The following is a 27,913-nucleotide window of genomic DNA, read 5'->3' on the forward strand; positions in this document are numbered from 1 at the left end:
GAAATCCAAGCAGTTCTTCGATCCTGGTATGTACTCTTTTTGTCTTATGTGATTGATTCATGACAGCTGATCTGCTGCAAACCACATTGCAGGCCAGTATCTCATTGTTGATTTGGCATACAAATCAAGTCAAACAGTCATTCCGGCATACCAGGCTCCGGCAGTATATCACCCTGCAAATGCAGAATTCAACTTTTGTCTTGCAAAGGCTCAAGTGAGAAACAAACACAATATTGGGATCCTCAAGGGTTGGTTTTGTTTGCTTAAAGAGATGTGATTGCATCTGTATGAGCGGCATCGCATGCTGCAATACATCAAGTGGGTGTACTCGTGCATGATACTGCACAACATGCTTGGTAATCTGAAGGACTTGTGGGAGGAATTGGTTCTGGAGAGCAACATGACAAACACCAACGATGACCCCAACAATCCAATCCCACCTTTGGAGAAAATGAGGACTCTGGTGAAGAAAAAATGTCTTGCATTCTATGCGGGCAATCGCGGTGCCGCATAGAAACAGTCCCTGTCATGAAGCCCTTGTATTTAGATTTCAGCTCATAAATCACAACAGAAAAGGCCTGAGCTCATCAGGCTTGGTGTTCTTAGCTTTGTACGCTCATGTGACCTATTCAATGAAAAAAAATGACAATGACATGAAGGATTTTCATTTCAGAGCATATCTGATGGAGCTAGACAAGTTTTTGTTGATAGGGAAACAGTTCTCAATTGTGTGTGATTCTTTTGTTATTGGTTTTTTTTGTGAGTTTTTGAAGGAGAGGAGCACAGGCGGGTTTTTGGTGAGTATTTTTAGGAGAGGAGCACAGGCGGGCATGTATATCATAGAAAAAAGATACCGGAAAAAAAAGACGGCAAGTTTGCTATGTTGAGTAAGTATGTGATTGAGAAGGTGACCAAAAAGGAGACAGCGAGGTTGGTCTGTCGAGTCTGTCATCAAAAGCTAGACATAGTTGTCAGAAGAAAAGAAAGAATGCTTGGGATAGAGAGAGATTGCACGTACATCTCACATATCAGACCCCAAAGAATGCTTGGGACAAGACCTGGATTTCAGCAGTACTCCGGCCTTTGCAAAGCCATTTGGACACCATCTGGATTCTCTGCAATTGGTTGTTTTGGCGCTTGAGTCGTTCTGCCTGTCGATCTTGGCGGTCTAAGACTCGCTCTTGACGTGCATCCGCTCGGTCTTGGACCTCCAAATCAAATCGCTGTTGATCCAATGTGAGCTGATGTTGCATCACCTGCAGTTTTTGCAAACTTGTTGACTCAAACGCGGCCGTCAATCCGCCAGTCTTAGTTGATCGGGATTGAGACAACATGTTACTAGATTGGGTTGATTGATCGGAAGCCCCCCCCCCCCCCCCCCCCAAAAAAAAAAAACTTCTGTGAAAGTTGGGAATAGTGCTTCTGGGGCGAGTCGTCGCGGCAATTGGAGAGGTCTGATTTGCAGTTATAACAGTCGGAGCGGTCTGTGACAAAGGAGAAAGCTGACTTGATTGAGAAACCGTCGGATAGATATTCAAAGCACTGCCGTGAGTTGTTGTTGGAAAAGTCGGAGAGGCCTTGGAGGAAGCAGAGGTCTGACTTGACTGAATAACAGCGGGATTGATTTTTGAAGAACCCCTGCCATCTTCCAAGTGTGAAGGGGAGGACACCTCCTCCTCCAAACGTTCCAGTGCCCCAGACAAGGCGTCAGTGTGGCTTTGAATTGCGCGCGGAGTCAATTCCACCTGCGATCCCGACTCCAGATTCTGTGTACCATCAATCAGAGCCTCATCGCGAAGTCCTTCTTCTACATCACTGTGATCCAAAGCCGCATTAATCCCAAGATCGCCGATTGAATCAAAGACAGCCATGGCGGTAATATTCGCCTTATCCTTGAAAAGCGCATCCATGCGTTCAAAACACAGGCAAATCACCTCAAGCTTCTGGACCAGAGAATGATGGCCCTCTGTCTCCTCAATCCCGGCGCCAGTTCGTTGTTCGAAATCCTTTGCCTTTCAATAGTTGTTCTTATAAGTATCCATGCGTTGGCGCATTTGAGGTCCGGTCAGGTCAAGCTTGAGGTTCATGACATTCATGTACTTGGCCAATCGTTCATAAGCGCGAGCGCGAGAGATCTGGCCTGGACCTACAGCCGTTTGGCTCCCAGTGTTAAAGAGCTGCTGGAAATTTTCTTCGTCCTCAAGGTAGGTACAGATCAACTCATAATCGACTTTACCAAAAGATTGGGTGCCAGCAGTGTTGCTAGTTGTGGACGCAGTCACATGAGAAGCCTCGGATCGTTGAGAACTTTGCGATCGGGATGATTCTCGTTGAGAAAAAGCCAAAGTTGAGTGTGAACCCCCAGACGCTCGCTCCTTTGTCCCTTTTTTTTTTGAGCTTGTCTGACCCCTCTTCCGAGGGCCCTTATACGGGTCGTTTGGATCCATGAGGGCTGCAGCTAACTCCATCCAAGTACGGCGCTTGCGTTGGGTTGATTTTTTTTTGCTTGGATTTCACAAGTAGCACCTATAGACTAGCCAGTTAGTCAAAGAAGGCTGTTGATTAGAAGCAGAAGAATGACATGCCTTGTGAGTTCAAGGATCCAACAGCTTGTGAGCTTGGATGAGGAGCTTCCACCATGGGTTCACCTTGAGAAGGACCACCTGGAGTTAAAGCTAGATTGGCCAATTGGGTAGACGGAGGAGCATCTACGGTGCTGGGTCTGCCGCCTGAAGCCAAAGGCATCGTTGGAGGGTGAGCTGGAGGTTGCAAATTGTGAAGTTTCACAGAACTAAGATATATATTTCACATAAGAAAATTTGGTCTATCTGACAGGCTCAGAGACATAGAGAAAGAAAAGTAGACAAGCTTTACCTAAGAGCGGAATAAGGGCCGACTCTGGTAAAGTGATTGGGCTGCCGGGCAGCTATACGCGCACAGTAGCGGTTGAGGGACGAGTACGTCTGAAGTGATCTGATAACACTGCGCGGAGCGTCAGTGCTGAGACTTCGGTAGGTGAAGCTGTAGAGAAGGATGGATTCTCTTACGATGACTCAGTAGGCTCTGCGCTCCACGCTTTAGCCAATCCAAGCTATGAGGTTGCAGGTGCTGCCGGTTCCTGCTATGTATGCAGTGCTTCCGTTAGCTCCTGACAACCTGATTGGGCTCTGCAGCGCAGGACTTACCTCCGTTAACGGGGTTGGTGATCCTGTCGCTGAGGCTTGGACCTAATTGGTCTGTGGCTTTGGAAGTTATCAAGCTGTATCAGGAGTTAGAGTCCTGTCAGCGTAACATTCCTAGCTGTGACGATCCTAGCATCTCGACTTACCTTGTAGGTGTCTGAGTCTGCTTTGGTCGCTTGGCCACTCCGTCAATTGCTGACGTGGCTGAAAAGAAGAGGAGCAGAGTTTCAGCTTGAAGCTTGAAACCACTGCCTGAGAGCATCATGCATATGCATGTGCCTGGGGTTGCGCGGACTCACCGATCCCCCTTGCGGGGCTAGGGTTACAGTCCTTGCGCTTCCTTTGGTCCAGATTTGGTCCTGAACCTTGACACAAATGGGGCGGGACCATGAGACAGTCATTGATGTGGGGATGGAGGAGGGGGGGGGGGGGGCAGTTAGGACGGGGGCCTACACATCAGCAGTTTGGGGTGTTATGGATGCATATACATCAGGGGCAATGGTTAGTGGTTTGCTAAACCTTGCTTGAAGGTGGTTAAAATTTAAACCAGGCTTACTGATGTTTAGCCTACGTGAACAGTGCTATTACCAAGTGTGCTTTGCGATATATTACAGAGTGTGCTTTGGCACACTCCTATTACGGAGTGTGCTTTGTCACACTCCTATTACGGAGTGTGCTTTGGGATATATGACAGAGTGTGTTTCGGCACACTCCTATAAGGACCTCAAGGACAAGCACTGGGTGGTCTCTTACGTCCGCAAATCACTCGCATCCCAGAATATTAAAGTTCTGGGAGGCAGCGGCAAGTTTTTTATTGGTTTGGATTTGACACTACTAAACGGGGCCCATCTACGGGCCCTAAATGTTTACAACCCACCAGGTACCACGGCAGGTCTGGATCAGGTACGAGGGTGGCTGGATACGGCCAACAATAGGAAGGTGGCAACACTCATTGGGATGGACTCAAATCTGCATCACCGTTCCTGGAACCCGCTGGGCTACTCCCATGTCCACAAGGATGCTAAGTCCCTTTTCTCGTTGTGTGGAAGGCGCGGGTTCAGATTGGTCTCTTAAAGGGATTCTCCCACTTTTGTTTCCAGCCGGGGCGCCAGGACAACAATTGACCTGACTTGGGAGAACCTCCTCGCTTCCCAGCTGATCCACAGGACAAATACTTGTTTGGATAACCACGGCTCTGACCACCAGAAACTTGTTACAACTCTCAGGCTTTCCCCCCCGAAGCCGGTATACTGCACGGTGGCCCCTTGGCGGGCGGAGTTGGACCAAGACAAACTGAGGAGGTTTCTGGAATGCGAGCTCAACCAGCTAAGTCTTGAATCATCGCGGCTGGATGTGGACTCAGTGGAAGAACAACTCACTTCATGCATTTTTGGTGCTTGGCAGGGCCAGGGGAAGAAGATCCGTGTTACTCCTGGAAAAGTCAAGAAGGTGGGACAAGGATATCTTTGGTCCCCTTGTGAAAGCAAGGAACAAGTGTCGACGTCTCCTAGTGATGTCCCCCTCACCAACTAACACTGACCGATATAACTACTGGAATGGCAGGTTTTGGGAGGAATTTCACCGACTCAAGCAGCAACACTGGTGGGATTTCCTAGTTTCAACCAAAGCAACAACGGGTTTTCAGGTCCTCCAGTTCACCAAACCCAGAAGCGGCGGGGACATCCTCCCGCTGAGACGGCCGGATGGCACCTTCACCTTGAACAAGAAGGAGCAGGCTGAGCTCCTTTTTGCAGGCACATCAGTGGTATCGAGTGGCTGAGACTTGTTGGATGTCCCCCCGGTGGAGGCCTCTTCTTTTGTGGTATACCCCTTTGTCACCTGCGAGGAGGTAACTAAAGTGCTAAGTAGACTGGCAAAGAAGAAGGTCTCAGGGCCTGATTGCATTCCCAATGAAATCCTCTCCATATGCGTGGCAGAGCTGGCTGACACTCTTGCTACCCTTTTCAACAGATGCATACGCTGTGAGACTCCAAAAGCGGTTTGCACCTCTTATGGCTGAATTTAGAGAAGTATGTGTGGGGAAACCCCTGCTTCTCTGAAAGACAAAGACTGACAACTTCCCCAGCTAGCTGGCTGGAAGCAAGAAGACAGTGGTCTAGTGTAGTTGAATACTTTTCTCAGAAGTGGCTCACAATGTACTGAGTATTGCAAGATATAAAGCTAGTATTTTATTATGTAGCGGAGAGTGTGAGGGTGACAATTTATTTGAATCTTGTGGGGGGAATGATCTCCTTCATTGGATTCCATGGCGGGAAAAGGAAGAGAGAGCCCCTCCTTATATAGGAAAATGTGAGGCATTTGTGCTGGTGGTCTATGTACATGAGGTGTTTTGGCTGGTGTGCCTTTACAAATGCTGTGCAAATACAGCTATGTACAGTGTGGCAGTGTATACATGAGCAAATTTAGCTGGTGATCTAGTTACAAGTGTGGCTTACACAGCCCTCTGGTTGCTATGGAGTCTTCTCAAGTGACCTGCACAGCTTTCTGTATTGCTGTGTAGTCTGCTTGAGTGACTTGCACAGCCCCATGGTTACTATGCCGCTTTATTAATGTGGCTTGTGGTTGCTAGGTTACTTTAATAAGTGGCTTGTGGTTGCTACACAGCCACATCTGAGGCTGGTTGGTTGCTACGTAGCCGCATATATACACACGTATATATTTAAAAGGGTAGTATGTAAGCTATATACATGCAGCTTTGTAAAACTGTGTATGTAAGCTGAAGGGAGTGTGTGTATCACTAGATGGTTTAATGTAACACTACATATGTAAACTAGAAATTTTTGAATTTTTCCATCCAGAACTAAAGAGTCTACCACAACGCAAGGACCGGTTTCCCGCTGCCTGGCGCATTGCCACCACAGTCATTATCATGAATTTTGCAAAACCTATTACACCAACCCAGGGGTGTCTTTCTGGGCAGAATTGCAGAACATCATCCCCAATGGACATTCAGGAGGACGCCAAGGTAAAGGGTGCAAAGACGCTCTTCTGGCGCTAACTATGTGGGTGAAGCGGAAATGGAGGGAGGGCAAGACAGTCACGGCTCTGTTCTTAGATGTGAAGTTGGTCAACCCCTACCTCCTGGTTCATTCCCTCAGGGAAGGGATGCCCCACCTATTTGTGGAAGATCATAGGCCCTTTCCTGGAAGGTTGACGCAAAAGACTTTGCCTTGCGGATTACAAATCAGCTGAGTTTGAAGTTGATAAGGGGCTCCCGCAGGGCTCACCCTTATCAGTCATCCTGTACATCATCTACAACTCTGATCTGTTGCTAAGGCAATTTGACTTTGATACGGATGAGGTGTCTTTAGGCTTCATCAATGATGTTGTTCACCTCTCAGCGGGAAGGACCGTGGAAGAGGCTAGGGGGCAATTGAATCAGATAGGGGAGGAGTTGCTCTTGTGGGGAAGGAGCCATGGGGCTATCTTTGATAGCCGGAAGGCACAATTTGTGATCTTCACACATTCAAAAGCGGCTAAGTTCCCTTTCCTCTTTAATTACCAGGAATTGGCCCCGCAGCGGGACGTCAAATGTCTGGTCCTTTGGCTTGATGAGAAACTGACGTTTAGGAAGCAACACACACAGGTTAGGAAAAAAGCTGATGACACTCTAGGCCAGCTCCTCAGGATTGGCAGCTCGGCGTGGGGAATATGGGAGCAGGAGCGCGGGCTTCTGATCTCGGCCGTCCTTGTGCCCAGGGTTCTCTACGGGGTGCAGGTCTGGTTCACCTCCCTGAACAGGCAGAAAGTTTGAAACAACACTGCAAGAGCTACGCTTCGCTACGAAAAGCGGCTCTTTTGCGTAGCAAAGCGGAAACACACTACTCTGGATCCAGAATAGCATTAGCGCTAGCGGAAAATCGCTACTTTGAGCGGTAGCGAAGCGCCAGAACCGCTACTGCAGTTTTGGCCTGCGCGTAGCGAAGCGCTTTTTTTTGCCGCTTTGCTACAGTATAGCGCAGCGGAAAAATTGACGCTTTTTGGCGCTAATAGCGCTTTTTAGCGCCAAAAGCGTAGCGAACCGGGTCGCTTTTGTGTCAAAAGCGTAGCGGGCATCTCTGCCTTTTGGTGGAAAATTCCAGAAATAGTACACAAACATCAATCCTCCATCATTTTATGATGTGCAGTATTGATGTTTCAATGGTGCTATGGTAGCGCAGCAAAATTGCTACAGTAGCGTTTTTTCCGCTACTATAGCGAGAAGCGTAGCGAATTGCCGCTACTCTGCGCTAAAAAAAGCGCGCTATTTTCTTTAATTTTTTCCCCTTAAAAAATGTAGTGAATAGCAAAGCGCCAAGTCCGCTACAAAAAGCTTAGTGAAGCAAGGCTAAAACCGCTACGCTTTTGCTACGCTGCCGCTTTTTGTAGCGTAGCTCTTGCACTGTTGTTTCAAACATGATCTCATAGAATGCTCGGCGGTGTGTTTCGCGTTGGGGGCTCTGAAGTCCACGCCGGTCAAATACCTCAACAAGTATTGGCCCTTCAGATGCATCAAAACAACCACTATAAACCGGATTACAAACTTTTTCCTGACTAAGCTGACTAGGGTGACTCAAAGGGCTACGGCAATAGAGCAGCAGATTCAAACTGAACTGTTGTGGACGGCCAGGACTTTCCCTAGCCCGTTCCACACCTCCCTCAACCAGGAGGTACTGGCTGGCCTTGCGGAGAAAAGGCTTGAGGTGGTGAATTTTGTCAATGTTAGCAGGCCCCCATGGCAAACCAAAAGACATATGGAGCTTGTTGTTGACAGGGCCAGCAAGCAGGAGGCAAAACAATCAGTGGTATTGTTCCTCAAAACAGTAAACCCCGCTTCTGACCTGGTTATCTTCACTGACGGGTCTGCTCACTCAGAGGAAGGGCTAGGAGCAGCGGCGGCAACAGTGGGTTGCTAAACTAAACTACACTATTTGACCAAAATCTCTTAGCGTAGCGGCCATTTTTCCCTCCTGAATTCATTTAGTGTTAGATAAATTTAAAATCCGCTACGCTAACAGTCAGCGTAGCCATAATGATTTCATTTGCAAAACAAATAACATTAGATTTAAATAATAAGTGCTAAACTAGAAATTAGTGTAACTTGTTATAAGCTAACAAACTTTTTGCACACATTTAGCGTAGCTAGTGACAACATATGCTACGCTAAATAGAAGCTTCATTACGCAGAACTAAATTGGTTAGCTTGAATTTTTTCCCTCAAACCAGACACTGGCACAAGCTTTGGGATGAAGAAAATAGGTGTTTTTTTGACCTCTTCTTATTATGATGAATATCATAAATTATTTCAAGTCCCCAGGAAGATGTCCGCCCAAGATCTCTCATTTCAATATCATAGACATCACAACAAGACAGGAAATAAACATATACTTATACAAACCATTAAAAAGAAGAGAAACAAGGGTGGGTGGGTGATGAGTTGAAGCAATCAAGCAAGAGATGAGTGGAGTTTATTGAGGGAGAAGTTATAAACTGATGAATGATTATGATAAATGAATGATGGTTGTGTACTCTCATATAGTATATCAGGAGTGAAAATTGATGCTGTCTGAGGTCTAATGTGGTCCACTGAGTTCAATTAGAACCTGGTCTTGGGCAAAATTACACAACATGTGTTTACATATGTAATCAAAGTGCAACCACCACAATGAGAGTTAGCGTAACTTCAAAGAGAACCACACCAACAGTTAGTGTAGCTTTTTGGAACACTAACATTGCTAAAATGATAATTCCAAAGAATTGGAATAGTGTTAACTTTCTTTTTCAATTCCAGCTAACACTACGCTAACAGCTATTTTTTTTCTTCAAGAAAATGCCTTAGTGTTAGTTGGAAAAAATCAAAGCTAACAATAACTTCTCTGTAGCGTAGCTGAAAACAGCTAACACTAGGCTACACTACAGCTATTGTTAGTGTAGCTGACCCAGTGTTGGTGGCGGTCTCAATAGACAAAAGTCTGTCTGAACTTGCATTCTTAGGTCCGCCGGGCACGGCCTCCAACTTTGAGTGTGAATTGGTAGGCATCCGGCTTGGACTGGAGATAGGCAGCATGGCAAAGCTCCCGGTAACCGGGGCCCAAATAATCATCTTGACGGACAGCCAAGCGGCCATTGACAGGTTGAGGAACCCAAGGGCTCCAAAATCAGGCCAATACATTCTTTCTCAAATCCAGGATACAGCTGACTCACTGACTCTATCCCAATCTCAACACAGATTATGGTCTGATGGTGCCCGGGCCACGTCGGGATCAAGGGCAAAGAGCTGGCCAACAGAAAAGCGGTGGAGGCCAGAGGAGCTTCCCTCCTCAACGAGTCAATCAGGGGCAGCGTGTCAGCCAAGAAGACCAATTTGCTCCAGAAGGAGAAACTATGGAAAGGGTCCCCGCAAATGACCTTTCTTGTCCAGGCAACATTCCATCAACTTTGCTCAGGGAACGTCCATTTGAAAGCTTTCCAATTAAATTGCAGTTGAGCTCCATACCCAATTTGCTTGGAGTGTGGGGTCCCTGAAACAGTGGGTCACTACCTTGTCTCTTGTTCCAGGTACACTGGGGCTAGGGCAGTAGCCAGGACAATCCTCCGCAACAAGAGGATCACCACGTTCAGGACCAGAACTCTCCTCCACAACCCCTTGGCTTTCCTGGCCACAAAATCCTTCATCAAACTCTTGGCCAGACTCCCTCGATTCCGACGGGAAAGCGAATTTGGGGATACCCTTTGAGATCCCCCTTCCAGCTCTTTGGACCCAACTTCTCCCCACAGGTTCTTCCCTTTTTCACCCATCTTTTTCCTCCTTTTTCTTTCTTCTCTTCTAAATAAATAAATAGCAAAAAAAACTCTCAAAAGCAAACTCCCAGAAAGCCCGTTAAAGTTCTCCCCTCTATTTTCAATTGTAAGGCTGTGTGGTTCTGCTCAGTAGTTAAGTTTGTAAGCTAGTTGAATATGCATAGTGCGCAATGTTAAATCAAATCTGCACTTAAAAAAAAGAAGCCCCTTAACCGGTTCATGGCCTGTTGTTATTTCATTTATTTTCATTGTCTGGGTGCAAGTGGCACGTACAGCTGGGGGTTTTATGGTAGTTTCACAATCTGAGATGCGGGCGAGACAGGGCCCGATGGATGCAAGAGAGTTGGCAGCTTTGCATCCGTGATCTGAGATGTGTGCAAGACAGGGCCCGATGGGCGTGAGAGTGGGGAGCCCAATCCGAGAATCCGACCAGATATTCCGGGTATTTACCGGATATCACGTGACCGCTACCGGATATTCCGCGCGGGAAATCCAACAATGTTTGAAGTGCCACATTGGGCGATCGAGGGGCAACAGACTGGTAAAAACATGAATTTCATTAAGAAAGGCAAAAAAAGGCGGGTGAATGAGAGTTTCATTGGACCGAGGCGGTTGATTGATTCTTTTGGGCTTCCTCGGCTCGAGCCCGACTCAATAGTCCCAAGCTGATTATCCCGCTCTGAGTGACGTTTTCCTCCAACTTTTGCTTCTCCAACTGTTGTGCCTGTTTTTTGCTGAAGTTTTCCTGAAGCGTCTTTGCCCGGGCAATCTACATCAAGCTCATGTCAGCAACATTCTTTGCTTTTTGCTGCTCCATCAACCCTGTATCTATGTTCTTGCTGGTCGAATGGTATTTGGTATCTTGGGTGAAGGAGGATGGCTCTGCATTCAGATATGTACTCACTTCTTTCTTATGGCTCAGGCACTCGTTGTAGTCTTCCACTTGGGGACGACAGTCTTCGGGGAAGTCCGCGCTAGCGTAACATTTTTGAAACTCTGAGATAAATGTATTACAGATAAAGCCAATCAGCATCTGCCTGTTTTCCTGATTCAAGATCTGTGATTTTCAGGATTTCTGATGGGAGATTAGCAGGACGTACCTTGCCAGAATTCGAAGCATCTGGGCCGCTTGCCGGAGTAAGAGAAGCCGGACTAAAGCGCGGAGAGGCCATGCGGAGCAGGTAAGCCAGCGGGGAAAGTCTTCGTAGAGCTTAGTGTGTGGTTAGTTTCGAGGGCGACTTACTGACATAACGTTCGACTGGTGATCGGAAGGAGGATGGCTGGAGTATCGTCGGGTTCAGAGTGGTTTGGCCTGGCATGGTCCGATGGGGGGACTCGGGGCGGACCGCTGAAGGGCCGGCCGGGCTCGGGCTCGGGGCGGGCCAAAGCCCACGAAGGTGGGGTGAGGCTCGGATCGGGGTGAGGTCCGACCCGCGCCCCCAGCGTCATGGAGTCGCCAGAAGTTGAAACGGACGATATTGATGGCGATACTTTTGAGGATATCTTCGATCGTCAACTTGACCAGATCGATTCAACTGAACTGACCGATCAGCAGATTCATGCACTTCACGTCATCTGTGGCTCTGATATCTTGCTAGCAGCATTCGAACTTCTTGATCTTAAAGCCGGTATTTCTTTCCTCGCGTTGTTTTCCAGGCATCAACACTTAGCACGGCGTCTCATTCTTTGATTTTGATCGTTTTGCGGACGGCGGCCCGAGGTACCAGCCAGGAAATTGGTGGTGAGGGGTGGACAGGCACTTTATGAGGTGAACTCAGGGTTCAACTGCAATGCTTACAGTCGACCTATGGCGCATACACCCGAGACTAATATTTGTTTTTTGTTTCGTGGCCGTTGGCGAACAGATTCAGGGGAACGAGGCGGTCTATCACGTCCAGCTCGGTTTGAGGGACAGCTGTACTTGTAGGACTTTCATCGATGGGGTGATTATCAAAGCTCGCCAACCTATGGTCCGCTCCTCTGACTTTTCCATGCATACCTGGGTTTTCTTTCAGTTGAACATTTTTTTATCACCAACAATTGATGGACGTGAGGTTGTTTTCTTAATTAGTGTGCACACCTTCTCGCGGTGCGAATCGGAGTCAAACTCGGCTCGATTGAGACTCAAGAGATCAGTTTGGATCATTTGGTTAACATATTTGTCTGATAATTTGATGGCTGGCCGCAGAGATTCAAAATGCCACAACTTCTTATATCACGTCACATCTATCTGATTCTGGCTTCATGGAAGTGGGTTTGGATAAATCTGCAGACGCCTCAAATTTGTCGCGTTATTTGAGTCCTTCGCATCCACGTTAATGTCCCACCTTTTTGCTTTGTTTTGACGAACGTTTGCTGGTTCAAATATATATTCCCCAGCTCAATGAGGAAACCACTTTGAAGCTAGTGCCTCATTTGAACGCCTGATGTTCTCAAGCATCCATAACTTATGATCTGGGGACAGGGGGTTGTCAAACCAGAATCTATGTTTGGAGCTACAAAGACCCCAATGGACGGAAGTCTTCAAAGAAACTTTTCCCAGAAGCTTCAACTCGCCAGAGCGGCCACACACATTTGTATCTCATCATATTCCATCCTTTTTCCGGAGACTTTAGAAGCACTCTGGCTATACTCCACTTCAATAAGGTCAGCAAGTGTGATTGGCCAATGGCACGAGCTCATCAGTTTTCGGTCAACAGCTGTTGTGGCTAAACGTAACAGCAACAACAGTGTTGATAGAGCGTATGCAACCTGCCTCATCATATTCTGGAATGTGTGCAAGTGCTAGAAACAAATCTTTATGCGTCGTTCTATTGACCCGCCAAAAAGAGACCCGTTGATTAATGCTGGCAGTATGTATTGGTGTTCCGCTTCTTCTATACGCCTTACTATCGGTATTCTTTCCAACTGAAGCGATTAGAGTAGGGTGTCACAAAGAAAAGTATATACATGCCACAGCCGGAAACAGCCTAACGATAGATCAAGGGGGGAGGGGGGTATGCTGATTGGGTTTCATTATTGACATTGATTGTCACTAGCTCTAATAATAGGATCTTCATCATTGGATTCGTATATGCTTAAAGCGGTACTCATATCAGGACTCCAAGAAATACCGCTACCTTGACGAACGATCGACCAGCCATGTAATTGATCGGACCACTTCCTCTCCTTTTGGAAAGCTTCCTGACGTAACTGAGACTCGTTCAGAGCTTCGCCCTGTCCAGCTCCTCCAGAATCATCTGCCGTTTCTTGTCTACACTTCCTCAATCGATCCTTCAATTCTTTCCGAAACATATCCCGTTCTTCGATCACTCTCTTGCCAACTTTTCGATACGATCTTCTCAGATGTCGATCCGCGTCCGGAGCCAAGTGGTCCAAATCTTGCGAACCAGTCAAGTTGATTTGAGTGTTTACATCTTCAACATCTGTCGCCTTGATCCCAATCAATGAGCAATTCTTTGGGAAGTCGCTAAGTCCAGCGGGCTGTTTGGGTGGCTCGATCGGACGAGTTTGAGATCGGACCAGTTTCATTGCGGTTTGGGCTCCCATTTCCACTTGCTCCCTTCTATTAAAAAATCTATAAATCTTGAGGGGCCACCACCGGATTCCTATTGGATGATCAAACGGAACCAAGAGTAACGGAGCTTGTAATGGAATCGGAGTCGGAGCCAAAGTCTTGATGGTGGAGTTGTTGGTCGAAGAATTCGAGGATGGGATGGCGGAAGGTTGAGAGAAAAAGTTGAAGAAATTTGGGGGTTTTTGCTGAGAAGGTGCAGGCATATCGTTAATTGACGAAGAACCGAAGGGACTCTCATCGTGGCCGTCGGTTTCCTTTAGTTGTTCATGAACACTTCGTAGACCTTCAGGCATAGTTGGATCCTCATTTGAACTGAACTCCCCGGGGTGGTCGTCCAGGTCGAAAATCCCAGCTTCTTCCAATTCCTTAGAAAATCGTTCATCTTCATCAAGCGTATCTAATGGTATGTGTTGTTCGTAACCGTGTTTGAGTCCCCAGAGGTATTCTTTTAAAGTGGCCCGTCCAAGGATCAAGGTTCCGCCGGCCAATCTATTTCGTTCTGCATGCCCTGTAACCGAAAAAAACGAGAAAATGATGGAGCCTCAGCATTTTTCTTTTCCTTCTGGTACACATTAAATATGTGATGTTTACATTCCCGATAGCCAGGCATTCCGGGTTTAAGAGCTGGTACTTCGTGACCATCCTTCTGCTGAGCAGCTTGAATTACTCTCTGATCACGGATATCAGCCGATATTTTTCGTCCCAGGGCACCAGGCGTAGTTCCGTTGTGGATGGTATAATCGATTGCAGCTGCAATCAGAATAGGCTAAGGGAAAACAAGCAGAAAGCGATCAGAGCTGATACTCATACATAGATCAATGCAGTTCAATTTGCATAGACTGAATGTACAAATACCTTGACATATTTTTTGAACCATTGGGTTCCCCGATCGACATCAACATCTTCCGGAACCCTAGCTCCGTAAACAGTGACCCTTCGCGGCATCCAATGAGCATCGGCGTTCAGAAATCTGTCATCGTTGGAGTCTGAAACGAGAGATTCGGAGAGGTGTTGGACCTGTCGGATATATTTTTGCTTGATTTTTTTACATTGCTGACGGTCGTAGAGGTATAGTGAGATCAACGAGCCACACGATAGCAAAAACCCGCTGGTTTTTGCCGATGGCAATCGTATTTTTGGGCCATCGGTTCCTTGTCGACTCAGCCAAGAGGTGGGGATGCCGAGATACCTGAAAGCGGGATTGATATTCGAGTTTGGCTTGGGTCCTGTGGAGCTGGGGAGCTGGTTACTGGAAGTGTCAACCATCCTTCTTCCACGCAGGTTGAGGGTATCTCTTGCTGGGCAAAGGCTGAGCAGCACCCAGAACCACAGGTGGCTGCTTTTTTTACCAAACCCAATATGTACGCTCGGCCCCCTCGGGGCCCGCCTCCTGGGCCAAGCGGATGGCGATGACCGCAGCGGCTGCACCACATACAGCCACATGTTACATACATAAATACCCTCCGTAAAGATGAGGAATGGTCTGGAATGGTGGCGGGAATTCAATGTTTTGAAATGTTCCTCCCACCAACATCTAGAATCTACGTATGTAGAATCCCAGAGGATCCCCGAAGGATCAAATTGCAATAGCATGCAAGAGTGCCCTAGAGTGCATCTGCCGGAGGCCCGGCTTGCGAGTGCTGCACGCTTCTACACTCCGCAGCAGCAACGGACGGGTCTCACGGAATCCCTGCCGCTGGTGAGAAATGTTTGGTTGATAAAATAGAAGAGGGAGATGCGCAAAGCAAAGCAACCATCCATGGATGGGACCGGATGGGAGCCAGATCCTTTCAATTGCTGATCGATGCAGATAATTGCCTTCCATTGTCGTGTTGGTTACGTGGATTGCAAACAAGCACCGATCCTCACTTGATCTCGCTGCAGATGGACTCCACCATTTGATGAGAAGTGTAGGGGACATGGTCAACTCCAGGAACGGAGAGACGGCTGGCCACAAGATAAATAGGCCCTCGTTCACGCCCAGTCTTGCTCCACCATCCAACCACCCATTGCACCTCAGCAGATCACCGGCATCACCTTCAACATCCCGCCCCAAAAAGTAGTATCCCCCCAAAAAGTAGTATCCTTAGCTCTTACCAAAGTGTTCGACTCAACCAAACCGCGCAATGGTCTCATTCAGCCAGCTGTTTACTCTGCTCTGTGTCCTGGTCGCCGTCTCTCGTGCCGACGATGCAGCTAGCCCCAAGTCGGAGGGCGTAGAGGAGAAATGGTTCTTCGGAAACAGATACGGACTCTCGTCATGCTATGGCACCGGCTTTGGCCTCTGGGGCGGCTATAGTCCTTTGTACCGCAGCTGGGCCGGGATGTACAACCTCAACTACTTATACGGATACCAAGGCTTCGCCTACTCCCCCCTCCTTTTTGTCAAGGCGACTGAGGGGGCTCAAAGCGTTAGCCGACGTGCCATCGCTCTTCAGGATGCCGAACAGCTCAGCCGCCGATCGGCCACCGAGTCCGTTGCTTGTGCTACCCACGGCAAAGCTCCGCAAACCTTCATTGTCAAGCACTGTTTGGCGTATGTTTTTTTTTTTTTTTTAAAAAAAAAATTGTGCTTCAATCAATCCTCATCTCTGAACATCCGCTTGCTTTCGAAATCAGTGCTGCCCAACAATTGGTTGAGAAGAAGGTTTCGACCGCCACTCACGGCAGCTGTCAGGTGCGCCCTGATTCCTTTTGGTTTTCGTTTCCTTCAATTCTGGACTCCAGGCGGATATTAACCGTTGTCCTTTCGAAACATCCAGTTGTCCCTTGTCCACGGCACGGAAAAAGTCGCTCCAGGCTCGATGTAAGCTTATTTCCAAGGACCGCTATTTGAAAATATAACTCAGCCTAATCTCGATCTCCTTCCATAGCACGGTCAAGCAGCTCGAAGCGGGTGTTCACAACATGTTACAAGCCTGCAGCGAATCAGCCGATGTAAGCCTCACAATTCAATCTGGTTCAATAATAATTCCAAACATATTATTGAGCTTCTTGAATTTTTGTCTACCAGGAAAAGGAAGCTTCGGCCAAGGGGGGCGCCAAACTCGACGACAAGCAAGCCGTTATGATCCTCTCTAGCCCCCAATCAGCTTGATTTAATACGGAACATCCCCAGCTGTTTTCCTGTTCCTCTTTCTCTCAAGGGCTGTTGATAATGAAATGTGTAGCTGTAGTGATCAATTTATCATCCTATCTATCGAAATCTTCCAAAATTTCTCTTCCACTGAAGGTTTGAAATCCATGTGTCTTTTTCTGAGTGAATGAGAAAAAAAAGCACTCTCTGCGGGAGGAAATGTAACTGGCTGAAATTTATCCAATGTAAAGTATAGGCACCTTGTCATTGGATGTCCAGTTAGTGACCCTTTGCGACATCCAATGAGAATCGCTGTTAAGAAATCCATCATCCTTGATGTTCGAAACAAGATGTTCGGGGAGGTGTTGAAGTTGAACCTGTTGGATACACATATTCCTCCTGATTTTTTTACATTGATGACGGCCACAGTCGTATAGTGAAATTCAAGCCACATGATGACAAGAACCTGCTAGTTTTTGCCGATGGCAATTGTATTTATTCTTGAGCCATCAGTTCCTTGTCGCCTCAGCCAAGAGATTGAGATATCTGAACGCGGGATTGATGTTCGAGTTTGGTTTGGATCCTGCGGAGCTGGGGTGCTAGTTACTGGAAGTGCCAAACATCCTTATTCCACGCAGATTGAGTGTATCTGATCAACTTGCTGGGCAGAGCAGTGGTCCCCTTTTTTCAAACCCAGACGCCCGGCCCCCTCCGGTCGCGCCTGCTCAGGCCGGATCAAGAGGATGCCGATCAACGCAGCAGATGCTCAACAAACCTCCTTGGCCGGGCCCGTTCAGCTCATGGTCACGTGTACCCTTCGTGATGTGAATTCAGAGTCCCTCGAGCCTTCGGGCTGGGCTCGCAAATGTTGGCAAGGGATGAAAGACTTTTGAATTTTCCTCCCATGGAAATCAATGTAGAATCTAGGCTCCCCAAGAGGGGGCAAAATGGCGCAAAGTGCCCCCCGCCGGAGGCTCGAGCAGCAACGGGCGGGTCTCACGGAATCCCTGCCGCTGGTGAGAAATGTTTGGTTGATAAAATAGAAGATGGAGATGCGCAAAGCAACGATCCATGGATGGGACCCAGATCCATTCAATTGTTGATCGATGTAGATGACCTTCCATTGTTGTGTTGGTTACGTGCACTGCAAACAAGCACTGATCTCGCTGCAGGTGACTGAAGTGCAAGGAATATGGACAACTCAAAGAACGGAGAGACGGCTGGCCGTAAGATAAATAGGCCCTCGTTCACGCCCAGCCTCGCTCCATCATCCATCCACTCATCCCATCTCAACAGATCCACCGACATCACCTTCAATATCCCGCCCAAAACAGTAGTGTCCCTAGCTCTCCCCGAAGCGTTTGACTCATCCAAACCGCACAATGGTCTCATTCAGCCAACTGTTTACTCTGCTCTGTGTCCTGGTCGCCGTCTCTCGTGCCGACGATGCAGCTAGCCCCAAGTCGGAGGGCGTAGAGGAGAAATGGTTCTTCGGAAACAGATACGGACTCTCGTCATGCTTCGGCACCGGCTTTGGCCTCTGGGGCGGCTATAGTCCTCTGTACCGCGGCTGGGCCGGGATGTACAACCTCAACTACTTATACGGATACCAAGGTTTCGCCTACTCCCCCCTCCTATTTGTCAAGGCGACTGAGGGGGCCCAAAGCGTTAGCCGACGTGCCATCGCTCTCGAGGATGTCGAACAGCTCAGCCGCCGATCGGACACCGAGTCCGTTGCTTGTGCTACCCACGGCAAAGCTCCTCAGACTTTCTCTGTTAAGAACTGTTTGGCGTATGTTACTTTTTCATTAGAGCCTGTGCTTCAATCAATCCTGAGCTCTGAACATCCTCTTGTTTTCGAAATTAGTGCTGCCCATCAATTGGCCGAGAAGAAGGTTTCGACCGCCACTCACGGCAACTGTCAGGTTTGCCCCGATTTCTTTTTGTTTTGATTTCCTTCACTTCTAGACTCCACACGGATATTAACCATTTTCCTTTCAAACCATCCAGTTATCCCTTGTCCACGGCACTGAAAAAGTCGCTCCAGGCTCGATGTAAGATTATTTGCAAGGACCGCTATTTGAAGATATAACTCAGCCTAATCTCGATCTTTTTCCATAGCACGGTCAAGCAACTTGAAGCGGGTGTTCACAACATGTTACAGGCATGCAGCAAGTCAGCCGATGTAAGCCTCACAATTCAATATGATTCGATATTTATTTCCAACGTATGGTTGATTTCTTCAACTTTTTATCTCCTTACCAGGAAAAGGAAGCTTCCGCCAAGGGGGCCGCCAAAATCGACGACAAGCAAGCCTTTATGATCCTCTCTAGCCCGCAATGATCCTTCTTTAATGCGGAACATCTCAAGCTGTTTTTCTGTTCCTCTTTCTTTCAAGGGCTGTTGATACTGAAACCTGTAGCTGTAGTGATTGATTTATGCATATCTAGTGAAATCATCCAAAAATTTTCTTCCACTGAAGATCTGAAATCCATGTGTCTTTTTCTGAGCAAATGAGAAAAACAAATGCATCTAAACTTTCTCCGAGAGAAAGTGCGAGCATCTGCGATTTTGTCGAAGTTTTAAACACACACATTAGATTTGACGTGTATGCATGACATCATGCATAGTCAATGCATAAGATGTATACAGTGCCCCCCACGACTTCTCAACTACCCCTACAGGGGGGTTCCAAATTTTGGAGATTCATTTTCCAAAAATTCCTTTAAAAGTGGGCTGATGCTGGGCTCTTTTTGGCCCATTTTTTGATGCAAATGTCACATTTCACCAACCAGACCTGGTAACATGCATGATAATAGTCCAAAGTCATTGAAATTTCACTGGACCCGCTGCCAAGAGAGCAATGAAGAAATATTTTTCACATTGCCACATTCCAAAGAGTGTACTGATGGATATGGCAATCAACAATAACTAAGGAGGTATGTACATGTTTACATAAATACCTACACCTGTAGTATGTATGTACATAGATAATTTAGTCTCTAAATACATAATAAATATTCCATAAGTCCATAGTACATGTCTGTAACCACATACTATGGTCTTAAAACCAGCTGTTCCAAATTTTGCATCTGAAAAATGAAACTTTTTTTTGAGGCATTGCACAGACTTCAAAGTTATATTTTTGAGTTCTCCTACGTCTGTAGGGCTCAAAAATGTATAGTTTACATGTGATACATGTCTGGTGACTTTGAACACATTGTTCAAAGTTCAATTTGTTTTTGCAGGTGCGGGGTAGTTGAGAAGGCGGCTTGGAAGGATGTGAAGGCCAGCCAGAAGCCGTACTTCTGAATGGTGTTGTCCGGAGAGGTGTACAGGGTGCCCATCATTGAGCCTATCGAGCCTACCAAACCCAGACTTCAGAGGGATCCCATGCCACGTCAATCAGCTGGTCTGCTCAAAGTGTTCAGATGTGAGGGGCTTGGTCACTTACCCAGCTACCGCTAATGGGTTCATCGCCATCATCCGCATTGTGAGACGGGGCCAGGGGCTTGTTCTTCCCGATCTTGTTGACGGTTTGGTTGATCACTGAACTAGTCATTGGGTAGTTTTCCTCCAACTTGAGCATGAATTCTTCATGGTTTTTGCACGTTTATCAAGGGAAAAAGCAATGGAACGGAGTTCAGCGATATACACAGGATGAGATCAAGCAAGGCTGAAACGCTGCGCTGCGCTACAAAAAAGCGGTCTTTTAGCGCAGCGCAGCGGGGAACCGCTGCGCGGTCAGCCCACAAAGCGGTAGCGCAGCGCCAGTCCCGCTGCGCTACCGCTGAAAATAGCGGGGGCCCGCTTTTTCCCCGACCCAAAAAGCGGTAGCGCAGCGGACGGGGCCGCTCCTTTCAGCGCCGCGCAGCGGCCACCAAAACAGCTGCGCTTTGCGCTGCGCTTTTTTGGCTGGCAGCGGGGGAGCGCTACGCGGCCAGGTCAAAAAGCGGTAGCGCAGCAATGGTTCCGCTGCGCTACCGCTGAAAGTAGCGGGTTCCCGCTTCTTGCCAGACCCAAAAAGCGGTAGCGCAGCGGGCGGGGCCGCTACTTTCAGCGCAGCGCAGCGGCCACCAAAACCACTGCGCTTCACGCAACACTGGGTCAGCTACGCTAACAATAGCTGTAGCGCAGCGTAGTGTTAGCTTTTTTTAGCTACGCTACACCAAAGTTACTGTTAGCGCTCAAAATTGACAGCTAACACTATTTTTTTTTCAAAAAAAATAAAATAACTATTAGCGTAGTGTTAGCTGACATGAGGAGAAGGAAGTTAACGCTTAAAAAAAATTATGATTGCTGAAATTTAGCGGTTTTAGCGACTCAGAACGCTACGCTATGTATGAGCGTAGCGATTACATCAGCTACGCTAAGTACTAACACCTAGCGTAACTTGTGCTAAATCATAGTGTAACTTGTGCCAAATCTTAGTGTAACTTGCGCTAAATCTTAGCGTAACTTGCACTAAATCTAACCAATCAATATTTTCTGGATACCCAATATGAAACCGGCACAATCAATTACTTGAAAAAAAAAAATTAAAAAAAAAACAAGTAATTGGGTGTGCAGGGAAGTAAATATGAACATAGAAAGGGGATTTTTTTTTGTGGTTGGGGATGTGGAAAAAGTTGAAATAAGACTAGTCATAACATCAATCTGTTTTTTTTCTAATTGTTTTTCCATGATTTTTTTGTCTGATTTTTTATGTGATTTTTTTTGTAGGTAAGAAAAACTTGATTCAGACGTGCAAAACAGTGAGAAAAATACTTGAAAAATATTACTTTTGGTTTTCAGAAAATTCAGTATAAGCAGAAACAATACTTTGTGCTTTTGAAAAACTTCCTGTAACTTGTACGCCTTCTTTGAGCCAGAGATGACTACTAACGCATCGCTCAATAGTACGTGGTATTAAGCTACCGCGCCCACTTGAGCAGACATCAGCAGCAGAAGAAAAGATACGCTCGGCCGCACAAGAAGATGCTGAGCAAGCGAGATAGTCCTTTGCCAAGGATGCAAGAACGGGATAAGTTGATGAATGATCCTGTAGGTTGTGAAAAATGAGTGTAATTTCCAAATTGAAAAGAGTTTATTAAAAAACACACCTTCCACCATACCAACAGGGCCTTTGGATCTTTTGCACTCGGTCCTGGTAGGCGATCCATGTTTTTTATGTAAACTTCAAGCTCTTTGCTTTCTTTGGTGGCTGAAGCACTGAATAGCTCAAAGATATTATCTTGATCGATCGTTGGAGTCTTTTTCTTCAAGTTGTTTTCATCTTCAGCTTTACGTTGTTTTAGTATATCGTCTCGCTTGAAAAAGTGTTGCTCCAATAATTTCTTTGCCTCGTCAGCTTTTTCAGGCCAGCAATGTGTGAAAAGATTCAATCGGAATGTTGGATGGAGAATTGTTGCCATGACAAGAGTTTCACATTCAAGCGCCTCGTCCTGGTAAGTCTTGAGCTTTTCAATCATTTTGATATACATTGGATGCAATGCATCTCCGCGGTCGGATCCTTCCTCTTTCCTTTTCAAATTGTTAATTGTTTGATAGTAATTTGGCAACACAAAAGCACCTGTAGCCCCGTCACCCTCCATTAATTTGGTGAGATGGTTGAAAGGCTGATAAAAAATGGGTCAGCCTAAATGCACTCCAAAAAAATCCCAAAAGCACTCCAAAAGTGAGTGTATGGAGTGTGCACTCCAATGATTGTTGGAGTACAGACTAGAGTACTCCAAGTCAATTGGAGTGCAGAACCGGGGACTCAAGACTCTTTGGAGTGCACCACAAAGAACTTCAGTGGCCAGGAAATGTAATGAGTGCCCATGAGTCTCACTCCATCGGATTGGAGTGCATTCCCCCAGCACTCCATTCCTGATGTTTCTCCTCCTCAAAAGGGGAGTGCAGTACTGTGCACTCCAGCCAGAGCTGGAGTGCCTACAACTTCAACTGGGCTATGTACAAACAAACCCCACTTGATCCTCCTGATATCCATGACCCGTACAGACCGGCATTGAGCGGATTAACATCTCCTCTCAATGACCAGTCTGTACCGGACCGCCGGTCATTGAGGGAAATCACAGAAATCACACCTCTTGATGACCGGTCTGTGCCGGTCATCAAGGGGAGTAACATCTCCTCTCGATGACCGGTCTGTGCCGGTCACCGAGGGGACTCACACCTCTCGATGACCGGCGCGGACCGGTCACACCTCCCGATGACCGGCACAGACCGGTCATCGAGGGGACTCACACCTTGATAATCGGTCACACCGGTCATCGAGGCTAATAACACCTCCTCTCGATGACTGGTCATCACCGGTCATTGAGGTGAGTCACATCTCTCAATGACCGGTCAGACCGGTCATTGAGGGTAATAACACCTCTCGATGACCGGTGATGACCGGTCATCGAGGTGAGTCACATCCCTCGATGACCGGTCAGACCGGTCATCGAGGGGAATAACACCTCCTCTGGATGACCGGTGTGTACCAGTCATCGAGGGGAGGCGCTACTCTCAATGACCGGTCGGTCTGACCGGTCATTGAGGGGAGGTGCTGCTCCCCTCGGTGACCGGCACAGACCGGTCATCGAAGGGACTCACACCTCTCGATGCTCCCGATGACCGGTCGGTCATCGAGAGGGCTCACACCGCTCACGCCACTCGATGACCGGTCAGACCGGTCATCGAGGGTAATAACACTTGATGACCGGTGATTACCGGTCATCGAGGTGAGTCACATCTCTCGATGACCGGTCTGTGCCGGTCATCGAGGGGAGTAACATCTCCTCTTGATGACCGGTCAGACCGACCGGTCATTGAGAGTAGCGCCTCCCCTTGATGACTGGTACACACCGGTCATCCAGAGGAGGTGTTATTCCCCTCGATGACCGGTCTGACCGGTCATCGAGGGATGTGACTCACCTCGATGAACGGAGATGACCGGTCATCAAGAGGTGTGAGTCCCCTCCATGACCGGTCTGACCGATTATCGAGAGGTGTGAGTCCTCTCGATGACCGGTGGTGACCGGTCATCGAGAGGTGTGAGTCCTCTCGATGACCGGTGGTGACCGGTCATCGAGAGGTGTGAGTCCTCTCAATGACCGGACTGTGCCCGTCATCGGGAGGTGTGACTGATGACCGGTCCGCGCCGGTCATCGAGAGGTGGGAGTCCCTTCGATGACCGGTAAAGACCGGTCATCGAGAGTAGCACCTCCCCTTGTTGACCGGTACACACCGGTCATCGAGAGGTGTGACTGATGACCGGTCCGCGCCGGTCATCGAGAGGTATGAGTCCTCTGGATGACCGGTCGTGTGAGTCCCCTCATCGAGAGGTGTGATTGCTGTGGGCACTCCAAAGAAAAGGAGACTTGGAGTGCACCCCAATGCACTCCATTTGGTATTTGCTAGCTGGAGTGCAAAGCCAAAATCCTTCACTGAAAAGGTGGAGTGCTTGGGCTTGCACTCCATTTTTTTTGGAGTGCATCTAGCTGCACTCCCCTATTTTGGTCAATTTTGGATTACCCAGTTGTGTACTCCAAGAAACATGGAGTGCCCATCTGGGGACTCCATGTTTTGGGAGTACAAAATCAAGGCACTCCAACTTTTTTGGAGTGCTGGCCCCCTAAAGCCAAAAATGTGGAGTGCATGAAGTAAAAGTTTGGAGTGCATTTAGGCTGACCCTAAAAAATCAGCTTATTGAAAAAAGTCATATATACGTTTTTTGTAATTTTTTATCTTACTTCCAACTCCTCGTTCAATTCTCTAATCATCAACCATTCTTTATTTGAGAACTGAATTTCCTTAAAGTGACCAAACTTTTTGCAATTTTCTTTACGACTTGATTTGGAAATTTGATCTTGATATTTAACATACTCATCATGGAGCATTGCATTGATAACCTACAGTCAAGTCTATCAGTGATAAATTTTAATTTTAATGCTAATTGAAGCGCAAATACTTACTTCTCTTGCGTCATAGGCACGCTGTTGGCTTTGATATTTTATGTTCCAGCGGATTCCGTAGCCTGCAATCAGACCCTTCAAGTTTTTCCCTGCTGCACGACGGTCAAATTCCTGTCTCCATACACACGATCCAGTTATCTTTTTTACTACAAAGTCCAACTGTTTTTATAGTTCAGTCAGCACACAAAAATTGAAGAAAAATAGAAGAGAGAAGACTGTAAACCTACTGCTTTAGTCAAATCATGCAACTCATTAGACTCGTTCCTGTTTGTAGCAGATTTACTCTTATTTCCAGCCTTCCTATTTCTTCTATTGTTATCTTCTCTCTCAACTGGTTCAGAATACTCATCATCCTCTACCACGTCATCGTCTTCTACCACATCATCCTCATCCTCGTTATAAATATTGCTATTGGTATCGTCACCAGCATCGCTTTCCTCTACCAATCCATCTGCAGCATCTTCATCCTCCTCTTCCAAGATTTGTTCCAGCTTGTCCGAGTAGGGGAAAGCGCCAAGAAAAGATTTCTTGATCTTTGGTGGTGATGGGGCTTCAAGACCTAATTCGTTCAAACCAGCATTAACAACCAAAGCTATCTTGTGACAAAAGCACTTGATGTGCATCGTATTGTAGTCCCATTCGATTTTGTCGGTTCCTTCAAGGAGACGCAATTGGGAGTGCATTGTTGAAGCCATTGTACCTTTGTTTGAGCCTGAATCTGTAGTCTGGCATAACATGTATTTACAAGAAACCCAATTAGATTTTGGATCTTTTATTGTATAAATATTATCAAGAGCAAAAAAAAAAACTTATCTTTCCCTGAAGTTGATGCTTCTTCAAAACATTGATAACTGGCTCGGCCAACAAGCTCCCTCGGTGGTGACAAGCAACAAGTTTGAGACTCAGATGGAGGACATTGTAGTTCCAATTGTTATCAATAAAAGAAACCGAAGCGCCAATGAATCCAAAACGGTTCCCTTTGGTTGTCCACACATCGTGTATAAGATTGAACTTGCTGTCGGTATCCTGATGATTGATCATTTCAACCAAATTAGTCAGTAATTTTCTCAAAAACAATCAAATTAGAGTACACACTTTTACGCGTTTGATCATTGCAGCTTGTAAGTCCAAGTACACCGTTCTAGCCGAATCAGCTGCCCATCTTCGCTTAAACAGGTTGGCACCAGCTTGACAGTAGTGAAACGCCGCTCGCAGATAAGCGTCCTCAACTTGAGTCCAAGGGATTGCTTGACGTAACAAACACAGAGTTAAGATCTGGTTGAGTACAACGTTGTTGAATTTTTCAACTGGGGCAAAATGGTGAGTGATCGTTCCAGGTTTTCCACCAGCCTTTTTCAGTCTGTCTTCTTCAAGAGTGGTCGGAGGGAGCTTGGCACCAGCAGCAATAGCATCACGACGTTTTGGGCATCCTTCTGAAACTCTTCCACCCTGACAAGACCCATCACAATGCGCACAAAGATTTGAAAAACTGCTTTGAGAGACTCGTACTTCTTTGCTACACCACCTACAGCTGTATGTCTGTGGTGGTTTATCAGAAGGCTTCAAAGAAAAACCCAGATGATGAGTTATTGTGTTATTAATAATAATATTTTTTTTCTTAAGACTTACATCATCCTTGCGACGAAATGGCTCAGAAAAAAAATCTCTGGCATTGTCAAACTTGGGGTTGCGTCTTTTCCGTTTTGGTTGTGCCTTCAAATTTTCTTCATCAGAGTCTTGGATATAGTCAGTAGCCTGGGAAGATTGTGCTTCGGAGTTTCTGGGAGTTCTTTGAGAGCGACTTGAGGCGGTTGGTTTCTTCCCTTTTTGTTTCGTGGCAATGGGTGTGTCTTGGGATATTGATTCTGAATCCAACTCTGAGGGTGCCTTTCGTTTTCTGGGTTGAGTTGTACTTGAAGTTCTATCCGACAAAAGGGGCTGGGTAATTGAACGACGCGAATCTGGTGAAGGGTTAATCATTCCAGGTCTTTTGATAGGGGTGGTGACTCTTGAGGATCGACGAAATTGGCCCTCAGACGCATCGCTTGTGTACCCAGCTTGTTGGGTAGATTGACTTGACATGAATTTATTGAACTGATTGATTGTTTTGCTTTGTCGGAAGGAAAGTCTGGAAGAGGAAAAAGTAGCAGGAGTTGACTTTGTTTGTTGTGTAGAATGGTATGTAACGGACAGAAAGCAACTCGCGAGTTTGGGAAAACAAAATGCCAGAGGAATCTGCACAGCTATGAATTACCCATAGTTTTTGCGGGAAATAAAATTAATATCTGTGACCCACACCAGAAAATATAGTCTGATATGAAGGCTCAAATTCACCTCACAGAAATGTATATTTTGCTGAAAACAACTTCTTACTTATAATTTATTCAATTCCACATGGGAACCCCTTTCATTAGTCTATTTCTAGCCCATTAATATTGAATCTTGTTTAGAATTATTGTAAAAATTATGTGGTGATTGGAATAATTTTCAATGAGTCAATGAACAGTATGAACCATCATATTAAACTATGCTATGAAAATCACTTCCATTAAAATCATTCCATTCCATGGGATATTTGCCAAAAAAAATGGCATACTCTAGGACTCAGGAGTTGATCAGTTGTAAGTTGGATTGAAAAACCTGGGTTCACTCTTGAACCATATTGATTCAAATCAAGAGATAAAATTCCTGATTCTTTCAAGTATCATGATGCTAATGTTGGCTTTCCTAGCTTATTTTAGCCTATCATGATTCTATGTTAAGGATACGGACTTACTTCGCGCACTGCGAAAAGCTCTTCGCGCACTGTGCAGTGCGCGAAGTTTGCAAACACTTCGCGCACTGCGCGTGAAGGGCGCAACTTTTTCAAATTCTTTTTTGACCAATCAATAGAAAAGCTTGTTATTGTCCTCTGTGAATTTATTTGGAGTTTTTTGAAGCTTCCTTGTATGCTTAAAAATCCCACCAATAAAAAAAACAAGTACAGCCATTTGGGGACCTGGAATTCATATTCCCACCAGTCAAAAAATCCAAATAATTTAGTGAATAATGATACATATGAATTCAAACTTTTTAGAATTTTTTGGCCACTTTGTGCAAGAATAAGGCTTTCAAAAATTAGGAAAGTTCACCACTTACTGGCGCATTTTGGCATATCTTGAGAAACAGTTACTGGTTTTTGAAAGCCTTGTCCTTGTACAAAGTGGCCAAAAAGTTCTAAAACTTTTAAATACATGTTTAATATGATTCAATAAACTAATTGGATTTTTTGGCCTGTGGGAATATGAATTCCAGGTCCCCAAATGGCTGTACTTGT

General features: G+C 46.5%; 6 protein-coding genes across 6 annotated transcripts; 2 read left to right on the forward strand and 4 right to left on the reverse strand.

Moving 5' to 3' along the window:
• Positions 1 to 1,028: 1,028 nt before the first annotated feature.
• PtA15_4A455 (uncharacterized protein) lies at positions 1,029 to 2,447 on the reverse strand (the record flags this gene model as incomplete). The annotated part of the gene is made up of 3 exons (XM_053168340.1): positions 1,029 to 2,012; positions 2,091 to 2,326; positions 2,408 to 2,447. The coding sequence occupies 3 exons, from the start codon at positions 2,445 to 2,447 to the stop codon at positions 1,029 to 1,031; spliced, it is 1,260 nt and encodes a 419-aa protein (XP_053019559.1).
• An 8,131-nt stretch (positions 2,448 to 10,578) lies between these two features.
• Positions 10,579 to 11,432, reverse strand: PtA15_4A456 (uncharacterized protein; the record flags this gene model as incomplete). Its single annotated transcript, XM_053168341.1, has 4 exons — positions 10,579 to 10,752; positions 10,888 to 11,040; positions 11,084 to 11,135; positions 11,227 to 11,432. 4 exons carry the CDS (start codon positions 11,430 to 11,432, stop codon positions 10,579 to 10,581), a joined length of 585 nt encoding a protein of 194 aa, XP_053019560.1.
• A 1,566-nt stretch (positions 11,433 to 12,998) lies between these two features.
• PtA15_4A457 (uncharacterized protein) lies at positions 12,999 to 14,826 on the reverse strand (the record flags this gene model as incomplete). Its single annotated transcript, XM_053168342.1, has 3 exons — positions 12,999 to 14,068; positions 14,152 to 14,326; positions 14,416 to 14,826. 3 exons carry the CDS (start codon positions 14,824 to 14,826, stop codon positions 12,999 to 13,001), a joined length of 1,656 nt encoding a protein of 551 aa, XP_053019561.1.
• An 860-nt stretch (positions 14,827 to 15,686) lies between these two features.
• On the forward strand, positions 15,687 to 16,657 carry PtA15_4A458 (uncharacterized protein; the record flags this gene model as incomplete). Its single annotated transcript, XM_053168343.1, has 5 exons — positions 15,687 to 16,096; positions 16,180 to 16,237; positions 16,323 to 16,366; positions 16,434 to 16,497; positions 16,574 to 16,657. 5 exons carry the CDS (start codon positions 15,687 to 15,689, stop codon positions 16,655 to 16,657), a joined length of 660 nt encoding a protein of 219 aa, XP_053019562.1.
• A 1,361-nt stretch (positions 16,658 to 18,018) lies between these two features.
• Positions 18,019 to 18,979, forward strand: PtA15_4A459 (uncharacterized protein; the record flags this gene model as incomplete). Its single annotated transcript, XM_053168344.1, has 5 exons — positions 18,019 to 18,428; positions 18,504 to 18,561; positions 18,647 to 18,690; positions 18,758 to 18,821; positions 18,902 to 18,979. The coding sequence occupies 5 exons, from the start codon at positions 18,019 to 18,021 to the stop codon at positions 18,977 to 18,979; spliced, it is 654 nt and encodes a 217-aa protein (XP_053019563.1).
• A 7,365-nt stretch (positions 18,980 to 26,344) lies between these two features.
• Positions 26,345 to 26,639, reverse strand: PtA15_4A460 (uncharacterized protein; the record flags this gene model as incomplete). Its single annotated transcript, XM_053168346.1, has 2 exons — positions 26,345 to 26,518; positions 26,619 to 26,639. 2 exons carry the CDS (start codon positions 26,637 to 26,639, stop codon positions 26,345 to 26,347), a joined length of 195 nt encoding a protein of 64 aa, XP_053019564.1.
• Positions 26,640 to 27,913: the final 1,274 nt, after the last annotated feature.

The sequence above is a fragment of the Puccinia triticina genome, chromosome 4A (genome assembly GCF_026914185.1).
Source record: "Puccinia triticina chromosome 4A, complete sequence".
Lineage (NCBI taxonomy): Eukaryota > Fungi > Basidiomycota > Pucciniomycetes > Pucciniales > Pucciniaceae > Puccinia > Puccinia triticina.